Source organism: Rousettus aegyptiacus, unplaced genomic scaffold (assembly GCF_014176215.1).
Source record: "Rousettus aegyptiacus isolate mRouAeg1 unplaced genomic scaffold, mRouAeg1.p scaffold_m13_p_1, whole genome shotgun sequence".
In the NCBI taxonomy this organism is placed as follows: domain Eukaryota; kingdom Metazoa; phylum Chordata; class Mammalia; order Chiroptera; family Pteropodidae; genus Rousettus; species Rousettus aegyptiacus.
This window is the reverse complement of record NW_023416284.1, coordinates 177609516-177629387: the sequence shown is the minus strand read 5'-3', so window position 1 is coordinate 177629387 and position 19872 is coordinate 177609516. Positions and strand designations below refer to the sequence as shown.

General features: G+C 42.6%; 1 protein-coding gene across 1 annotated transcript in view; it reads left to right on the top strand.

Annotated features, from left to right (window-relative positions):
• NOX3 (NADPH oxidase 3) overlaps nt 1–19872 on the top strand; it is a 52828-nt gene that overhangs the window by 11474 nt on the left and 21482 nt on the right. Inside the window, exons 6-10 of the mRNA XM_016152889.2 lie at nt 1453–1634; nt 4825–4954; nt 9872–9964; nt 11524–11777; nt 17378–17540. Of these exons, the coding sequence (XP_016008375.2) occupies nt 1453–1634; nt 4825–4954; nt 9872–9964; nt 11524–11777; nt 17378–17540 (822 nt within the window). The remainder of the gene's footprint in view (nt 1–1452; nt 1635–4824; nt 4955–9871; nt 9965–11523; nt 11778–17377; nt 17541–19872) is intronic.

Genomic DNA, 19872 nt, shown 5'->3' with positions numbered 1-19872 from the left:
TTGCTGCATTCATTGAGCTGTAGCTATTATCTGAGCACCTCCTGGGGTAACTGATTTCCCCATTGAGACTCTAGAAGGTTCACTGCTACACACACCCAAGAATAAATCTCAACATTATGAAGAGCCTATATTGAAAATAACATTTATTGTAAATACTTTGAAAGCAATTTCACAAGATGATTAAGCTACTTCCAATATAATTATCTCAAAATTTTAGAAGCAAGATACTCTATAGGTCCTAATTATATCCAAGAAACTCTCTAATTTGGAAGAAGGATGAGAATCAGTAACACAAAGTGTTCTTGATAGAGTATTTCTAAATAGATGCAGTGGGATTATTCTAGAGGATACATTGCAACTCAAACCAGTCCATAAGTAAAGTTTAAGAAATGGGAATTGGGGATTTGCTCTAATAAGCAAAGAGCAGTGATTTAAAATTAGCACATTATATGATTTAAGTGGATTTCTAAAATGTGTGAGTACACTTGGAAAAAAATCTTTTAAATGTTTTAGACATACCCTTTTCAATTTTATTTTCACTGTTTGCTCTATGAAGAAAAATAAACATCAGAGAAATCCCTGTCCAAATTACCTGGAGATCTCAAAGCAACCCAAATTAATGAGATTTTACTGACAAAAGATACAGTGTGAGTTTATTGAGCTCATGATCGTCTTAACATAGTAGCACAATGTATGAATACTAATGACTTGATAAGAATATGGGAAACTCACAATAAAAACAAAACGCTTTGTGATTCATATTCCAAACGACTATTTAACCATCCCCTGAACTCCCAGGTCAGAATTCTGGCCTTTTGGCAATGTGTCTACCAGATAAGAATAGATGTATCTTTATTGATCACCTAGGATTTACAGAGTCTTATGCCAAGCCTCCTGAGGGGGCATGAAAGAAATGCAAGTCATGGTCCTTCCAATTAAAACGCAAAAGCAAGGAATAACTAAGTACCAGAGGAACAAAGTGTGCAGCTGCCTGATTTGGAATGCCTCTAAGGGACCTCTCCCAAAAAGTGTTTATCAATGTTAAAATGCAGTTAAGCAGAGCGATCTACATTTTTATTTTAAAAATGGAAAACTTGAAACTCAGATTCATTTTGCAATATTTAATCTTAAAATATATTTTCATGTATCGTCCTAATTTCAATTTAACAGAGTAACTTTGACATGAAATTTGTTTTGCACAAATGAAAAATGTAATTAATGAAATGCAGTTGACGAAATTATTACAAAGCCAATGTCCAGTCCCCCATCGGATGGGGGAAAGGTTTTAATGCGCAAGGAAGCTCCCTTCATAAGTTGTATGGGGACCATTTTGAAGCTAATATGTGTCTAATTAGAACACTCTGAATTTCTCCTTGCTTGGACTCTCAAGTATTGGTCCTCAAATGGAAAATTAGAACTAAGGTGTTAATTCATGCCTTTTGTTTCTTTTAGAACCCAACCACTGAGTTGCTAACGACAATCGCGGGCATTACTGGGCTGGTGATTTCTCTGGCTTTAATCTTGATCGTGACCTCTTCCACTGAGTTCATTAGACAGACCTCCTATGAGTTGTTCTGGTACACACACCACATTTTCATCATTTTCTTTATCAGTCTGGCTATCCACGGGGCAGGGTAAGTCCATACTGTGCTCAGTGTGTAAGATTTTATCTCTATGAACCTCAAAATAGTCTTAGAAAGCCCTTTGGATGGAAGAACATGACATGCAGGGACTAAAGGACACATAGATCACATGAAAAAGCACACTTACTGTGCCAAATTCACAGCGTGCCTTTTTCAGTAATACTGAAAATACATAGCAAAGGTGGCAAAGTACTGTCTTTATTTTTTCTAGCTAACTCTGTTGAGGAGCCTTGACGTGTTTATAAGATGCAGGGATTCTAATGAAGCCTGATGACGACAGATCTAGGTTTCATTCAAAACCTATTTCCACAATCAATTTATATGGGATTAGTCAGGACATATATTTTTGACACTCAGATTTCACTTTCACTTGACCAAATCCATCCGGTAGGAAACTCTTGGTGTCGGGGAGAGGACAGCGTGTCAGATGGCCTGACTGACCTGGGCTCTGCCTCTGGTCATCGGGGTGACGGCGTGCAAGCCTTTTAACTTCTCCGGACCTTAGTTTTCCCATCTGACCTCTAGGATCCCTTTTTGCTTGAACTTTCCGTAAAATTCTGTTCTGGCTTTCGACACCTACCTGATGGGCCATTCCTCCTCATTAGGAAGCTAGACTAGCACCTGACACACAGCACCCTCGAGAATAATGTTTTCGGTTTTTTAAATGTGAACAAAATAGTCTGGACCAATTAACCAATTGATGTCTACAATCTAGTTTGTCCCCTATTAATTATTTCATAAATCGGGGCTTCTTTTCCCATCTTAAAATTTCAAAGAAAATTTATAAGCATACTCAATTTGACTCCAATGATGGTCCTGTGCAACAGAGCCAGTACTGTTGTCCCATTTCGTCAGGAGGAAGGAGAAATTCAGAGGGTGCGCTGATCCGCTCAAGGCCCCAGAATGAATAAATGGCAGCGTGAGACCTAGGATGCCAGTCTTCAGACAACCAAACCTTCGCTCATAACAAGCCCGGAAGAACGGGTTTTCATTTTCGAGAACTAAACATTCCTCAACGCCTGCCCAAATCGTGAGCAGGGGGGCTGCAACCGCCTTGCGTGCCTTGCCAGCAGCTCTGCCTCTGCCTCCTGCACCAGCAGAAACCTTCTCCTGCACCTCGATCTCCCACCGTGGCAGCCGCTGGGCACCGAGGGGCCTGGTCCCAGAGGTGGGCTCCATGTTCGCCCAGACCTGGAAGAGCAAACACGTGGTGACGGAGACCGCGTGACGTGGTGGCCGCGCATCGTATGGAGGCCCAGATGGCAGCTCTTCTGAGTCTGCACGTCGGGGAGTCAGCTCCCTCCGCCGGTCTCCCCCACACTAGACGTTCCTTCCATCCCGGCTGCCTAGTCCTGGAAGGGGACCCTACTTCGGCTGCTCCTGCCTGTCCAGGGCTTTCTTGTCTCTTTTGGCTTTAAAATATCTGCAGCTGGCTCTTCTGGAAGTGTGATAGATCCCTCACCCTGACTTTTTGTGTCTTGAGGGTGGTGGGATGAATGGCGTGCTGTCCCGACACGTTCCACCCCAAAGACTGTCAGCCCCTCCTTTCTCTGCGGATTCCTCTCCCAGTGCTGGGGTGTTAGCCCCTGTAGTACCTTGGAGAAACTCTTCATAATCCACGTGTGCACAAAAATTATGTGCACACACCCCCGATCCCACCTCCTCTGCCTTCACACCCCTCCGCTGTGCAAGCACAAGAGGGTTTCAATGGGCATTGCTTCCTTGGAGATATATTTTTTTTTAATATTCAAATAACATTTCATAAGATGAAATTTTTTTAGTCATTTTAACTTAGTTGAAATGCTTATTTTAGGATAAGGGCCTCGTTTAATCTTCTCAGCTTGAAGTATTCTACAGCTACTGTTTACAGCAAAAAGTAATTTGCAAATTCTATACAAAATGCCAAGTAAAGTAGGATTACTGGAATGTGTTAAAGCCCACTAATCTTCCTATTATGGGATGGCAGAGATGAAGACATAAAAAATTTTAATTTTTAAAAAGATATCGCATTTGTGGAATGTTCTAAGGTTTCTTTAGTAATATAGGGAATGTTGCCTAGATCCTGAGAATGAAGGTGTTAAAATTTGCAGATTCTTTTCCTTTGGCTTCCATTTATTATTCACCCTTTCCGTATCTGGGCATCGTTTGCTCATGGAAGATTCAGAGATAGTTTTGCTCATCTAACTCAAGTTTTTCTCAAGTTTGGATGCCTTCCATAAAACAGACTGGGACAAAGGCCAAGATGCCAGTTTCCTGGGCTGATTCCAAGGACATTGACGCTCCCTCCTCCCATACCCCATGACTCAAAAGGGAACATGTCACCTCACAGGCTTCCCAGGACATGAGCCTTGTGATGCTAAAGTTTCCGTGAGGACCACATTTCCCCAAAACAAATCAATATATTTTATTCATAACCACCTAAGAATTGAGCAACTTCTCGATTACAAACCTCAATAGCTTATGTTTCGCAGCCTGGGCACCAGTGTGTAAACTGAGCAACTTGTACAAAGCAACTGGTCAAAGGACAGTCCATATTGCATTTGTGACAAATATAACACAGCAGAATTACTGGACTCTTGATCCAGTGTTTCGTCCACAAAGGCTGGCTTCTGTTTTCACTCTCAAATGCATCAATATAGTCTGAAAGACCTATTTTGACCCTGTCAAACACTAAGTCTGCCAGTGGTCACTAGGGGGGAACAAAATATCATTACACGGGGCGCTTCTTCTGACTTCTTCACTTGGAAATTTCTAGGTGCTCAGAAACAAACCAAGAAGGATAAAAGTTAAATAAATCTGCAAAAGACCCAAATAGTACAAAGTTAGCCAATTAGCCCAAATCAGCAATCAGGACGAGATGTAACCTAATTAAATTCAACAGTCTACAAAAGAATGTGTTCAAACAATTTCCCTTCATTATGAATTCTCTAATATAGACACTTCCAATTTAACACAGGATACCACAGAGGGGCACTTTTTTTCTGGAATCTTCAAAGTTTCTCGAAGCTTCTTAAATTCCTATTTTTAAAGATGCTAAGGGGAAATGAATGACAGCCCGTTGCAAGACAGTGCAAGTATTTTTCAAGAATCCACTGTGGAATATATATCTGTGGTATCACAAGGCTGTACAATATCAATTTTAAATGTTTGGGTTTTGTTTTGTTTTGTTTTTAATGGCAAGTCGGATGGTTCGAGGCCAAACTCCTGAGAGCCTCTTGCTACACAACGTCACCTTCTGTAGAGACCACTATGCAGAATGGAAGGCAGCTGCCCAGTGCCCCGTGCCTCAATTTTCTGGCAAGGAGCCTTCGGTAAGAATGAACCCGGGAGCTTTTAAATACGGCTGTCTCCATAGTTAAAATAGCTAAAGCTTTTATATCCTTAAGAAAAGAGCAGCCCACATCATCACTAGACAAAGCCAACTCTTTATTAAGTGTGCTAATGGAGAAATCGAGTTATGGATAATTTTTTTAAAGGTTTGCTGCCAAAAGCACTCTGTCCATTTTGAAATGTGTTCTACTTGCATTTAAATATGGACATCTGGTATTGTGGGGATTCGTAGCTCGCAAGCACAGTGATGTCTCTGGAGGAATTAGAAAGCTGGTGGCTTGTCACCTTCTGCTCTCAGCAAGCTCAGTTCCCTGTCCCCCTTCTCCATTCTGAGAATGAATAGCATCACTTCTCAAACGAATGTTAAGCAACAACCAAATGAGAATCGTGCCCTCTTTCTAAGCTTGCCTTCTTTCTTTCTATAGCTTTTGGAATGAGAAAAAAAAAAGGGGGGTGTTAAATGCATTTACTTCCTGTTCTAATTAAGCTCCCAGAACTGAAATCATGACAATGGTAGCCAGAGAGAGACTTAATAAATTAGAGTAGATGATAATATCCACAAGATCTCAAAAGGAAGATTTCCTGGGTATGTGGTGCTCATTACTGCTGGTGGCACAGGTAAACAGAAGTACCAGTCTTCCGGGTCTCCTCAGGTGTCTTAGAATAATACAAACCTTGGGACAGCTGGGTGATGCATGGGAAAAAAAAAAAATGAAGTTGCAGATTAAAATAGAAGAAAACAAGTGCCAAAAAAAATGGGATAATAGTATATAAATGGTAGGGATTTAGGAAATTAAGTCATAATCAAGAATAAAACGATTGACTTTTTGTAAAATCTTCAAATATATTAAATTAAGCACTGGGTTTTAAGGGTGAAAACTGCTGGGAAGAATGTTTAAAGCTGAGAAAACTAGAATAGATGTGCCCATTAGACTGTGCTTCTTTTAATGGCCAATATAGATCGCCTCTGTCTTAAACTCAACTATCGGTAGCCACTACCCAACCCGCATATTAATGAGCGGTACAAATGCCTCTCTAAAATTTTCAGCTATAGCGTTTCCATAAAAAAAAAAAAAAAAAAAAATCAATACCTTCCCACACCTCATGAATACAGACTAGAGCCCGCTCCCAACGGCAGCACATGCTGACATTAATTGTCATCAATACAGAGGAACCGACCCATCTCTCCAACTCTCCCGTGCTACACCTCCTTGCACACCAGAACTCATGGTGTCACTCTTTCCCATTATTTTTAATGGATCCTGACTCAATGCGTGTGTGGGCTGTGCAATTACCGCTCGGCTGAATGTACAACATTCTCTCCGAAGTGTCTTATGGACACCGAATCCGGAAGGAATCCGAGGACAGGGGCGGGTCCCTGCGCTTCGCCGCACCGCACACGGCGGTCTCTGCAGGACTCCGTCCCTTCCTCTCTGCCTCCCTTAACTCCATGCATTTTCATAGCACTTTCATCAGCAGAAGGTTTGTCAATGCACCTGCAGCAGAGCGCTGCTCCCTGTGTTAGGATGGAGAATGTTTTGCACATCACCTCACCGGAACTGAACTGATCAGAGGAACCAATTATACCTTGCAGTCTGTTCTACCCCATTTGTCTCTCTGCCCCTTGTATCCTGAAACTCACAGTCACATACAAGACTCTAGAGTCTAGAATTGTTCATGCAACTCATTTTCAAAAGATGCCAAAGAAGCACCTTATTTCATTTAACTATGACATCAATAAGTAATAATAAAAAACAATAATAATAATGACAAGGCTGATGCTTTTTAAATTATTAGGGAATGATGTCAACAGGATAGGGAAAGCTTTAACTGAGGTAGACTCCATTCAGCAAACTTTTTCCACGTGGTTATTATATCCTTGGAGTTGTACTAGACACAAGATTCAGAGACATGGTTCCTGGCCCCTGGAAATCTTATTGTCTAGAAAAAAAAAAAAAAAAAAGAGGCCATTCATAACCTCACACATAAAATAAAATCAAAGCCAGCATGTTCTTCTTTTCTGGTAGAAATAAAAAACCAGGAGTGAAAGTGGAGGAAACAAGTTTCATTACTGCAGCTTTTAAATCAACGTAGCTTTATTCCTGTCATAAAACAGCTCACTGTACCATGACTTTCTGAGTATTTTTTGGAGAAGAGAAAATAAAGCTAAAAATCCACAGAGTATTATAGCTTTAAAGAAACATAGATAACCAATAGTCTAGCCCTTTTATTTACTAGATGGAAAAATTGAGGCTCAAGGAATTTTAATTTCTTGCCTGTGGTCAGGAAGGGCATTCCCAGCAAAGCCATATCAAGAAACCAGAGCTTCTAACTCCGTGGCTGTGAACTTTCATCTCTACACCATCCAACATTCATTCCGAATCTCTGGCCTTCACCCACTCCTCACTTTGTCAGCTTTCTGCTTCGATCTATGATACATCTCCCCGACATTATCTCTCTGAGTAAAATAAGACATTTAAGAGCTTGGAAGGAACTGAAATAACAATTTCTTTCAACTCAGTTTACAAACAGAAAATCTGAACATAAAAAAGGCTCAAGAATTGCCTGAAGGCATAGGGTAAGGGATGGTAACCCCAAGACCAAAACCAGGTGTCTGAGACTCAGCTCAGTCTCTACTCGCCGCCATGGCCTCTGGGCCACGGCCTCCTTGTTTTCACTCGCTCTTGTTTATCCTGGTCATCGTTATGAGGATAATCTTCTAAGATTCACCTCTGGCCATACCCCTCCCTCACTCTCTAAATTTCAAGAGTTCCAGGAGTATCCCAGTGGACCCAAATCAGGTTTGCTCCTCCTAGAGCAATTTATATACTAAAGACAGAGCCGAGGATTAATAGCTTACATTCTCCTTCCTGACAAACCGTACGAAGAAAAATAATCCACTCCATTTTATCAACGTGGAAAAATCAGAGACCATGACTGATTTGACACCACCCAAATGAAGACTGTGATGTCTGAAACTTTGTAAAATGGGCGTGGAAGGTAATTTGTAAAAATACATAGAAACTATGTGAACATTTTTGCAAATACCTGTCTGAATTTATGTGGAAAGAATTGCCTCCTTGCTTTCATTTCTGTAAATATCCAGGCCAATTCTCAAAATGCTTTTTGGTTCATTTGAGCATAAGCGACCTAAGGATTCGTTGCCTGGGTCTGACCCCCATCCTTCAAGGCTAGCCCTTCCTGTCTTTTTCCTTGCTCTGCTCACCATCACCACCTCCCCTGCAGCATAGATGGACAGAGGTGTTCTTCCTTGTGCTTTTCTGAACACATCGCTGAAACCCCACTGAGGTAGAAAGCAACAGGTAGGTCGAATTGCTTTGTGTTGCCCGCATGAATCAAGCCTTCATCAGGTAAACAAGAGGCTCCCAGGGAAAAAGCAGAGAAAGGCTGAGGTGGGTGAGAAGAGGTACCACTAAGAAATAAGCCAAAGAGAAATGACAAGAAATACAATAGAAGGAAAAATGATACAGAAGGCTTGTGACCTGTCAACAGAAAAGACAGAGGGACAGCCTGTGAGGGAGTTATACGCGCGGGAGCTGGTGAGTCCACTGGTGAGGACGTTGTGACCATCTCGGTTCAAAAGAACGAGATGTCCTCTTGCTCCCAAGATAGTAAGTGCATGAGGAGCAGGGTTGTGGTGAATTCAGAATACCAGGAAGGGAATTTAGGAAAATTATAAAAAGGGTTGTGTTCCAGTTCTGGCTCTCTGTGTTCTAGCTCTGTCTCTCATACTCATTCCCAGAACATCTGCTTGTTAATTTCATAAATGCAAAATTAGACTAGATTTCTGAGAACCCTTCACATCATGAAGTTCAATGAATTAATACGTCTCTGACGTTTTGTAAAATAAGTGTCAGCACTAACATCAGTGCTGGACGCGAAGAAGTGTGATTACGTGGTAAATGCTCACAGGAGGTACCGGGGTCCTAGAAAAAGCACAGCCTGTGTGGTCAGGCACATTCCCATCTCGACTGTGCGTCTTATGGCTTTCGTGACCCTGGACAATTCGATCTTGCTGAGCCTTAGTTTCTTCTTCTTTAGAATAGAAAGACTACCATATGCCTCATAGGGGTGTTTGGTATGAGACCTAGTGTAAATCTTCAAAGTTTTTGTTTCCTTCCATCCCTTAACTCTTAAGGGAAGAAGACACTTTCTGTTATATCCAACACCCGATATAGGAGTGGCCTTCTGGTAAACGGATCATCCACAATGCAGATTTTACTCAGAAGAGATTAGCGTAGGATGGGCTTCAGTAAGAATAGAAATGTTCACTGTCACAATGCTCCAGGCAATTATTGAGGTTTTTGCTTTGATTCTGTAAACCGAGATTTCAAATGTTGATAAACTAACTTTATATTTTATTCTGGATGACATTGGCTGTGTGTGTGAATGTGAGTGTGAGTGTAGGTGTTTCTTCAGGCAGATCCCCAAGTTGTGACACATTGTTGGCCACCAAAAACTACTAACCAAAATGTTTCTATTTAATTTTCCATATCCTACGTTGACTCAGTAATGTAGTTTTGTAAGCCTTGACTTTGGCTGAGTTTCAGAGCATTTATGACCCTATCATATGTAACATAAACATCAATCTACTTTCTTATTTCTTTGCAAATTCAATTATTTCTAATTACATAAAGGCATCATTGATCAAGTCAGCATAAAAACCAATACAGAAGAGTTTAATCTCTTAAATAAGCTCATAGACTTCAAGGAATAATTACATGTTAAAGTATTTAATACAAGGAGACATCTTTGTTGTGGATAAGTGGCCCTGAATTAAAGGGAAATGTCTAGACCCCATCATGTTATATACTAATTTGGTTCAAACTGAAAATATTTGGATTCTATTTTTGTTTTCTCTTCCTCATTCTCTGCAGGCTTGGAAATGGGTTTTAGGCCCTGTGGTCTTGTATGCCTGTGAAAGGATGATTAGGTTCTGGCGATTTCAACAAGAAGTCGTCATTACCAAGGTATGTATGTATTTTTATATCCGAATAAAAGCCTGAGTGTAGATGAAAATTTTTTATTAGCCCAAGTTTTTAATTTGCCATTTTTATTGCAGACCTGTCTGTAATTTAGAGGCTTACCTTCTGTTCTAATAATTGCTTGCATCCTGCGCATCTTTTAGTGTGACTAATTTTACCGAAGGCAGGGATCAGGGCTCCAGACCGGTTCACAGAATTCTGTTAAAGATTACGAGTCATCTGTATTTCTCTCTATTTCAGTTTCTCTTCAGGGGGAAAACAGGCAGGGGGACCGAGTATACTTTACATCAGTCATAGCAACTTAGGGCATAATCGCGTCCTTCACCACATAAAGACACGGATTCCGCAAACACACAAATAATATGCATGCCTTTTCCAGCCCATACACTCCTCTCCCTAGAATTACTGAACAGAAGATGGGGAAACAGTCACCCTCAGGTTCAGAGCGAGAGGGGGTGCTGTGGGGTTCAAAATAGAGAGGAAGGAGGTACCAGGAGCTCCACCCGAGCAAATCAGTGCCTATGGTGCCGTTTTTTTTCAATCTGGACATCCCTCCTCACAGCTGTCCAATGGTCACCTCATGCTGGAGGAAGATATGAGCTGATAACCCCAGAAGACATGTCTAGGAAACTGGAAGAGTACCAAATACTCACCCCTCTCCAGTTTTTTGAATGTTTAAGAAGAAATTCTCTACTAACCAAATCTACGAGAGTAACGGAATACTCTTTCTCTTTAACTGTCTTCATGAGAGTGGATGCATAGAAATTGCTTCATGTTTCTGTTTTAAGCTTTTTCTATGTTGTTGTTTTTAAGTTAAGCACCAAAGGCGATGAGGCTGTATCAAAAGCTAGACAGTATAACTTCGAGAAATCTGCCAGAGCTGTTACTAGGGAGACAATTTAACGGCAGAATCAGAAAGACTATCATATCAGTAGGGAGAGAAGAAACAGAACTAATGAATTAAAATGTAGTGAAATTCTCTTTTGTACGGAATAATACTGTCGTGGAATCTTGACACTAGGTTTTGTTCCCTTATTCTTCCTTATCCCTCTTGCCACAAAAAAATAAAATAAAATAAAATAAAAGACATGGGCACCTGGAGAGACTTTTCAGAAAACAAGATGGAAATCTAAGAAGGGAAATTAATTCTTTCTCTCTGTTAAGTAGCAGGTTATAAATTTCTTATAAAAGTGACAAGAGTTTTTGCATGGTGCTTTATGAATCTAAAACTCAGAGAATAGGCAGGAGACTGGACAAGACTAAAAATAAACAAAACATCGCCAGGGTGAGTTTGAAAATTGTTTTCCACTTAAAACGAAGAAATTAACCAGAGTTAATTCACGAAAGATTGAGAAAAGATGCAAATCACTTAAAATGGAAAATTATAAAACTGCGACTGTTTTAATAATTTTAGGCATAATCAAGTGCAATGCGTGATAGTCTAGCTTATATTTCCTTGGGTCTGCTTAACTGTGGAAAAGGAAATTTTCTTATTACGCGATCTGAGCAAAAAGACCAACCAGTAGCCCCTCGCCCCGATCTAGGTGGTCAGCCACCCGTCCGGCGTCCTGGAGCTGCACATGAGGAAGCGCGGCTTCGCCATGGCGCCCGGTCAGTACGTCCTGATCCAGTGCCCGGCCATCTCGTCGCTGCAGTGGCACCCGTTCACCCTGACCTCCGCGCCCCAGGAGGACTTCTTCAGCGTGCATGTCCGGGCGACGGGAGACTGGACGCGCGCTCTGTGCGAGGCCTTCGGTGCCGACGGACAGGCCCCCGAGGCGTCCCGGAGCCGGCCAAGGTGGGATCCCATTCCTTTGCTCTGTATAAGTCGGAATATTTTTAAGTACAGCATTCGAGTGCATCCACGTGCTACCACATTGAGCAATACCTTTATTCTCCGTGGGCGGTGTGAGTCCGTTTTTTAAAATTTGGGAACCCATATAAAAATAATCATCGGCAAGTTTCGAGAGAGCAAAAAATTGTGGATTTTTCACCTGCACAGGTGCAGTGCCCCTAACCTCCACGTTGTCGAAGGGTTAATCGTAATTTAGTAACTTTCCAGTAGAAGCAAGCATATTTCTTAAAAAAAAAAAAAAGTAAAAAATAAATAAAAATAAAAAAGAATGTTCGACAAAGGCGGGCGATAAGTCAGAGAAAAGGAGAATTTTGCTTCCCCAGCTGTTGCTTGGCTGATTACATACAGCCTGCGATGAGTAAGGCGGTCTCGTGAACTTTTTGCTGTTAGTCCGAGGTTTTTAAATTATATTTGCGAAGTTCGGTCTTTATAAGAAAGATATTTCATGGTCAGAGTTCATCTGGCAGGCCTCACACACTGGAGAAAGAGATGACCACTTACGGACTGAAGCTCATAAAACGGCAAAATGATCCGAGAGTCAAAAAAGCTAGTGGTGTCATTCATTCGGTCAATCGCGCACGTGCTGATGCGGGACGGATTAAACTCCACCGCGTGCCAGAAATAGAGAGATGGCGAAACATGGCCTCCATTCTCTAGGATATCGAGAGGTCTAGTGCAAACAAGTTGTTTAATTTTGCTACAAGGGAGAGGTGCAAAGGGTAGATCTGAGAAGGGAGAAGACCATTGATTCCATGTGGATTGGTTTCCTAGGGTTGTAGTTATCATGACAAAGTAGTTTCCAACAACAGAAATTCCTCCTCTCAGGGTTCTGGAGACTTATAAGTAAGTCCACAATCCAGGTGTCAACAGGGCCATGCTCCTTCTGAAACCCGGAGAGAAGAATTCTTCCTTGCCTCATCCTACCCTCTGGGGGTGGCCAGCAACCCTTGTTTCCTTGACCTGCAGCTGCAGCATCTCAGTCTCGGCTGCTGCTGTCACACAGTGTCCTATCTTGTGTCTGCACGTCTCTGAGTTCCTGTGGCCTCTTCTTATAAAGACACCAGTCGTATTGGATTAAGGATCCACCCTACGCCCCGCATGACCTCATCTTCACTTGGTTGATTACATCTGCAACAACTCCATTCCAAATAAGTTTGCATTCGAGGGTTAGGATTGCCACGTTATCACCTGGGGGACACAATTCAATCCCAAACAGCATCCCATTCAGAAAAACCTGGGCACGCGACAAAAGGCCCAGTATAAATTACCACTCCTTGGCTATTTTTAATGAACGATTGCTTAAAATCGATTCCCACTCTTACTACGGAATTGCCCAATAAATACACAAAGCCCATGTTTCGGGTCCAGATAAACAGGGACACACATACGTAAAAAAAGTTGAAAAAAATTTTTTTGAAAGAATTTGATATTAGAAAAAGAGATAGCAAGAGATCCTCTCTTCTGTCATCATTGGAGGGTATCTGAAACTACCAAGTTTCACGGATGCTATAGGTCAGTTAATTTAACAAATATTTACAGGTGGCAAACTTAGCACTGGAATAAAATTAAGGCACGGGATTCAATCAGCTCGTTGTCTCTTTCGCCTTTCCCATAGGACACCAAACTGTCGTTAGGCAGCACTGGGCTTGGTGATGTTCAGCGAGTAGGAAGAAGCGCATGCCTTCATTTCAAACGCTGATACTAAAGAGTGTTGTGGTATTAAACCAGACTAGAGCCCTACGTCATGTGACATCACCTGACCATTCCATGAAGATTTTTCCTTTTTCACTATGGAAAGGAAGCAATGTCACCGAAGCCTAGGGTTCAGATTGCAATGCAAATGCTCAGAAACAGGAGTAAATTCGGCACACGCGCACACTGCATACATTTGTCCCTCCCCTCCCCTTGACGCTGTCAAGATTGCACCTTCATTTGCTGGCCTGGTCTCCACTCTGGTGTACACAGTTATCCAGTCTATCAACCAACCTTCCCCTTCGCAAACCAGCTAGCGTTTCAGCCAGGCCTCCAACAGGAACTCGGGATGTGTTTCCCAGTGATCAATATGCTCTCTATCTACTGAGTGAGTCATCAGCTCAAGGCGCCACGTGATCTCCCTCACCCCGACCAGGCCTCCCCAGGCTCCTGGGCTTCACCTCTCGTTCCTTCGGTTTACTGAGCCAATCCTCCAACACCTGGTTTTTCTGCCACACCGAGCGCACCCTCCTCAGGGCGTTTGCCACTGCTGTTCCCTCCACCTGGGATGCTCCCCCGCAGATCTCTGCTTGGCTGCTCCCCTCCGTCCCCCAGGGCTCGGCTCAAGCGTCTCACTCTAGTGAAGCTTTTCCTTTCCACCTCATCTGGAACAACCACCCCCGAGGGGGTCACTGGGCCCCGGGCCCTGCTTTAATCATCTTCATGGTACTTCTCACCACCCGACACACTAAACACCCGCTTGTTTATTTGTTTACCATCTATCAGTCTACACTCGAATGGAATTTTCCATGAGAGAAGGGACTGTGTGGTCCACCTTGCTGACCTCAGTGCCTAGAATGGGCTCTAGCTCTCAGCCGGTGCTCAATAAATATTTATTCACTTATTCCATTCATTTGACCTCTGTCTTTATATATGTGTCAGCACACATATTGACAGTAAAAACAAAAAAAAAAAAAGGAAAGAAAGAAAGGAAGGAAGAAAAGAAAGAAAGAAAGAAAGAAAGAAAGAAAGAAAGAAAGAAAGAAACAAAGAAACAAAGAAAGAAACCCTAGAATTTGTTTAAATCTTCAACACATGAAAAATCAGAATTTCATTGGACTTCCTTGGATGATTTTATCTCTCAACATTGTTTTACTTCTGAATTAAACCAAACCCACTGGGGAGAGCACAATACGTGTTCACTGCTTTGGATCCAGAAAAAAACGTAATGCGGCTCAGGCGTCGGGGAGGTGCCACGGTGACTGAGGACCCTGGAGGAGAAATGCACCTGGGTAAGAGGAGGGCAACGCCTTCCTCCGAGCCCAGGAAAAGGGAGAGGACACGAGCTCTCTTAAAGGACGTTACCGCCCGCGGTGAAATGGACAGATTTCTCAGGGTCGATAACAAGTTTTCAGCAATTTAATCTTCCGCCTAGAGCCAGGGACTCCAGTGTCAGACAGCCTGTGTCCAAAGCCCAAGTTGTGTGTGTGTGTGTGTGTGTGTGTGTGTGTGTGTGTGTGTGTGAAATAGCTATTATTATTAGCAAAATAAGAAAGGTCACCTACCAGCGATGACGTTGAAAGTGGTGAGTAAATAGGGAAAACGATGTAGATGAATGAATAAAGGTCATGGGTTCGGAGAGACAAAACAAGGTTGACGAGGGGTCGGGGTCTGCAGCTGACCATCAGAAGCGACGTGGATGCTGGGCAGGCGAATCGTTTTCTAAATTGCATTACTAGAATCTCTGAGTGACCTTGAGAAACCAGAATTTGGGCCAAGGAAGTCAGTTCAGAATCGTGAGAAGTCTTGAGAAATGGAGATATTTTGGTCTAAAACACAACGATTAGAGTATCCTGGTAGCTCCAGTCAATTTAACTACTTACAGTCCTGAGAGGCAGGAAAGGTAGAGACCTGGTATGGATTTCTCCAGAAGACAAAGAAGGCGAATGGTCAGAATTCAGTGAGAAGCGAGAAAAAACTCTGTACTACTTACAGCTGGCCCTACATGTAATTTCACGTCCGAAAATGCCAGCGACCCGGGATGTGGAAGGGAGGGTGGCCAGATTAGCAGGGACGTTGGACTAAATATTTTCTCTTGCCATTTCCAGCTTAGATTCTGCATTCTAATTATGTAGAAATGTGTTTATTATGTATTTCTGTAGATTAAATGACACAATTCTTCCTTGAGTTATCTTTTCACATCAGTGTCAAATAAATCCCAAATATGACTAATTATAAAAACAATTAACAATAAGCCATTTTAATCCATGGACAGTTTCATTTTTTTTCCCTCTCAATTCCCCTTATCTAATTATAAAATATTCTACAGTGGGCTGAGATACTAACCCTTTCTGGTTAATAACCTTTTATTTTTATTCTTCCATTTCCATATATCAATATGTAATAAACCCCTATTAATTAAGATTAACTTGAGGAAAGTTCATTTGAATTATTAGGAGGTCTGGCATATGGAATATTTTTAAATAAACCCAATTGAACTTTCATGACACATCGTGAGCCCAAATGGGCCAACCTGGGGTGCCTTCAACAGATGCCCCTTAGGGAATGGTGATGAATAACTTAGAACCCTTTTAATTAGCATATCTTTGTTCGTATGTAAATGTGCGCTTTTGGAATAGTTGAGGTTTTTTTAATACATTCTGCTGACTGAAATATTTTAAATGTTCCCTTTACAATTTATTCAACAAACTGTTCTTGATCAACTCCGTGCCTGGGAGCATGGGAGGCACTTGGGTACAGTGGTGAGCCAAGACAGATACCAACCAAATCACACATCCACACACCCCCCAAAACAAGTGTAAAATTATAACTGTGGCGAAGACTACAGAGGAGAGGTCCATGGTGCTGTACGTGATATGAAGGGGGATTTAACCTAGTCTGAGGGTCCGCGAAGGCTTCCCCGGGCAATGATGATTGGGCTACAACCTAATGCAAAGGAAACTATTAACCGAGTAAAGGGATAGAGAAGAAGTTGGGGCAGGGCTTCCCAAGTGATCACTGAGATCGTCACGTGCGAAGGCCCGGTGGCAGAGTGGGGTGCCGTGTGTTTTAGGAAATGAAAGAAAAGCCATTGTGGAGAACTGGTCATGAGAAATAAGTATTATCCATTCAAGATCACGTTAAAGATAATCACATTTATTCGCCGAATGTATTTTTTCTCATCAAAATAAAATTGCTAAGCGAAGATAAAACATGAGTGCCACCCCTGGCCTAATGATTGCAGATTTTGAGTTTGCATAAGCAAAAATGACAAGTTTTGGAAATTGCACGTAGCTGACAAGTTGTCTCAAAATTTTTTGTTTATTCCAAACAAATGGCTTCTTTTAGGCTAAAACAATGTAAATATACCATACGAAAGTGTGGGACCAAATAAATAAATATAGGAGAGAAGTACACCAGAAAAAGAATAAATAAGCCTTCTAAACCACCTGATGCTTCTGCTTTGTTTCTGGAAGACAGCTATTTTTTTAAAAAGGAAAGAAACAGCCTCTTTTACCTGGCTTCATGATACTTGGAGCCACAACAATCTTCTAAGAACTGTAAGAAGAGGGTGCCCCATGGAAGAGGTGTGAGCTCAAGCTACGTAAGTCAGGCCTTGCCCTTCCATGAATGGCACCTGGGCCGGACTGCCTGGTCGCCTGCCCATGAGGCGGCCCCCATACCCTCACACAGAGTCCACACTCTCCAAATGAGGCTTTCTCCAGCACAGAGACGACCTCTCTGCACACATTTGCAAACACACTCCCTAAAAAAAGCACTGGTTTAGGATGGTTTTGCTGTCAAAAGCAGCGCGTTCCGGACGCCATGCAGACTGGGCTTTGTCGTTGCAGGCTGGCAGTGGACGGGCCATTTGGAGCCGCGCTGACGGACGTGTTTCACTACCCCGTGAGCGTGTGCATCGCCGCAGGCATCGGGGTCACCCCCTTCGCCGCTCTTCTGAAATCTCTATGGTACAAATGTCGTGAGCCACAAACCCAGCCGAAGCTGAACAAGGTATGGAAAAAAATCATGAGCTCGCCCTTCCACGGATTAAAAGGCTCAGCATCCTTCTATCTATCATCTGCCAATTCTTGGGGAGGATTTTAATTAACTATGAGGGATAAACTCAAGGATCCTTAACTATACTTATGTTCTTAAAAAATCTCCATTCAGTATTACATTTATGAGAAGGGTTATGTCTAATCTTGTTAAAGATGACAAGACATAAATTTTATTGCTTCATTGCCATTACAGGACAAGTAATTGCTCATGTCGGTAAAATATGGACAAGGCTGCAAATGACTATGTGACTGGGCTGCAGTTAGTAATATTAACAGGAGGCCTTTTCCTTAGTCTCTTCAGCTCGATACTCTGGTGGCAGGTGTAAAATTCGATATCTTTAGCTCATAGACTCAGGGTCTTAATGAGAGGTAAAAATACCATAACTGGGACTCATCGGCATGCTTACTTGGTGTTGTTTGCCATCCAGCTCCAAATCTCCTTTTTGTATGTTCTCTGATAGATCCTCCATAGCTGCCTTCCTTCCTTTGTCCTCTCCAGGGGCTCTGGCCCCTACTTCAACCCTCCTAGGACCAGCAGCAGACCCTAGAGCAGAGGAGAAAGGGAACCTTGCTGGCACGGAATGGTGTCGACTCGGGAGGACCCAGGATGTCAGACAAGCCTGGTTCTGGTCTCGATTCTGCCGCTTTTCCTCTGGTTGACACTTTGGCTGCAGTTTCCTCACTTATTAAAGATAGGTGCTTGACCAGATCGCCATGTCTCAATGGGTGTTCTGTGGAGCGTCAGTCATGTGGTATCGTCTGCTGAAGAGAAAGAATTCTGTCGTCAAATGAACTTCAGAAACGCTACTGCAAATCCGACCCTAGAAGAGTCCCATCATCCATTAGCATATTAAATAAGTTCTGTAGGAACGGACCTCCTTCCGTTTGCTTTGCCCGCCCCTCCCCAGCTTCGTTAGCCACAGAGGCTCTCTTCATTTGACGTTTATTGAGGGGCAGCACTCAGCAAGGCACTGGCACCAATGCCAGACCAGGACGTCTCCAAAGTCGGGGACTCCCCAACTAAGGAGTAGGAGTAAAGTTTGCTATCATTTCATGAGTTTCCCAGCATACATTTTCTTGTTTGATTATTGTTATCTTTCTAACAGCCTTATCAAGTAGATAATCCAAGAACTGTTTTCTAGATGAGAAACCTGAAGCTTAGAAAGACTAAAGTGACTTTCCTGAAAATTCATGGGTGATAAAAGGCAGAATCAGTGTTCTAACTCAGGCCCCTCTGGCTCTTGCCATGACATGACCCACGGTAGACGAGATGCCCACCATTCTACTGTGGGTTCGCTGGTCAGAGAATCCACCTTGGCCTGGCTTCGCTCTCCCTAGAAACATCACCTTGAGTGAATCAGTTTGCCTCTCAGAGATGGGTTTCCTGGTCCACACAATGGAGAAATAGGAGTCCATACCCAAAAGGAACCTGAAGCACAGAGAGCGAGTGAATGTTGAGAATGCGAGTTTGAATCCAGATTCTTCTTGTGCGAAAGCCCATCTCCTTTCTTCTGTACCACAATAAGTTTAACAAAGTGTCATAGCCTGTTTGGGCTGCCATCCCAAAGTGCCATAGACTGGGTGGCTTATCAACAGCAGAAATTTATTTCTCCAGTCCCGGATGCTGGAACTCTGGGATCAGTGTGCTGGCTGAACTGGTGTCTGATGAGAGCTCGCTTCCTGGTCTGTATATATTCATCTTCTAGCTAGAACTTCCCATCATTCATAGCCTAAGGGCACAAAGTAGCTCCTTAGAGTCTTTTTCTGTTTAATAAGCGAGAGTCACATTTATTGGCATGCGGTTGGTAGCTCAATGAGGAAAAATAGATATAGAGCTCAATAAGTCTTTTTCATAAGGGCATCAGTCCTGTTCTTGAGAGTTCCACCTGTATGACCCAATCACCTCCTAAAGACCCCACCACCAAGTATCATCATCTTGGGGATTAGGCTTCAATGTGTGAATTCTGAGGTGACAGAAACATTTGGTCGATGGCACAAAGCAAGCGAAACAGCTACCGATTTGTATATTTGGACCCCATGGCAATGCCTTGTTTGGTTGATGATTTCTCAGTGCTCCTAAACGTTTCCTTCCCTCTTGCCGTCTACCAAAAAAATCCACTTCGAGAGGTGGCTCATTGCTTCGTGGTTTCCATTACGCTAAACGCGATGTTTCCTGTGACCTGATGATGATGGACTGTATGTCTCTCTCCCATTTGCTTGTTCGTTCAATTAATATTAATTTGGCACCCGCTTTGTGCCAAGCCCTCCTACACTGACAGGAAAAG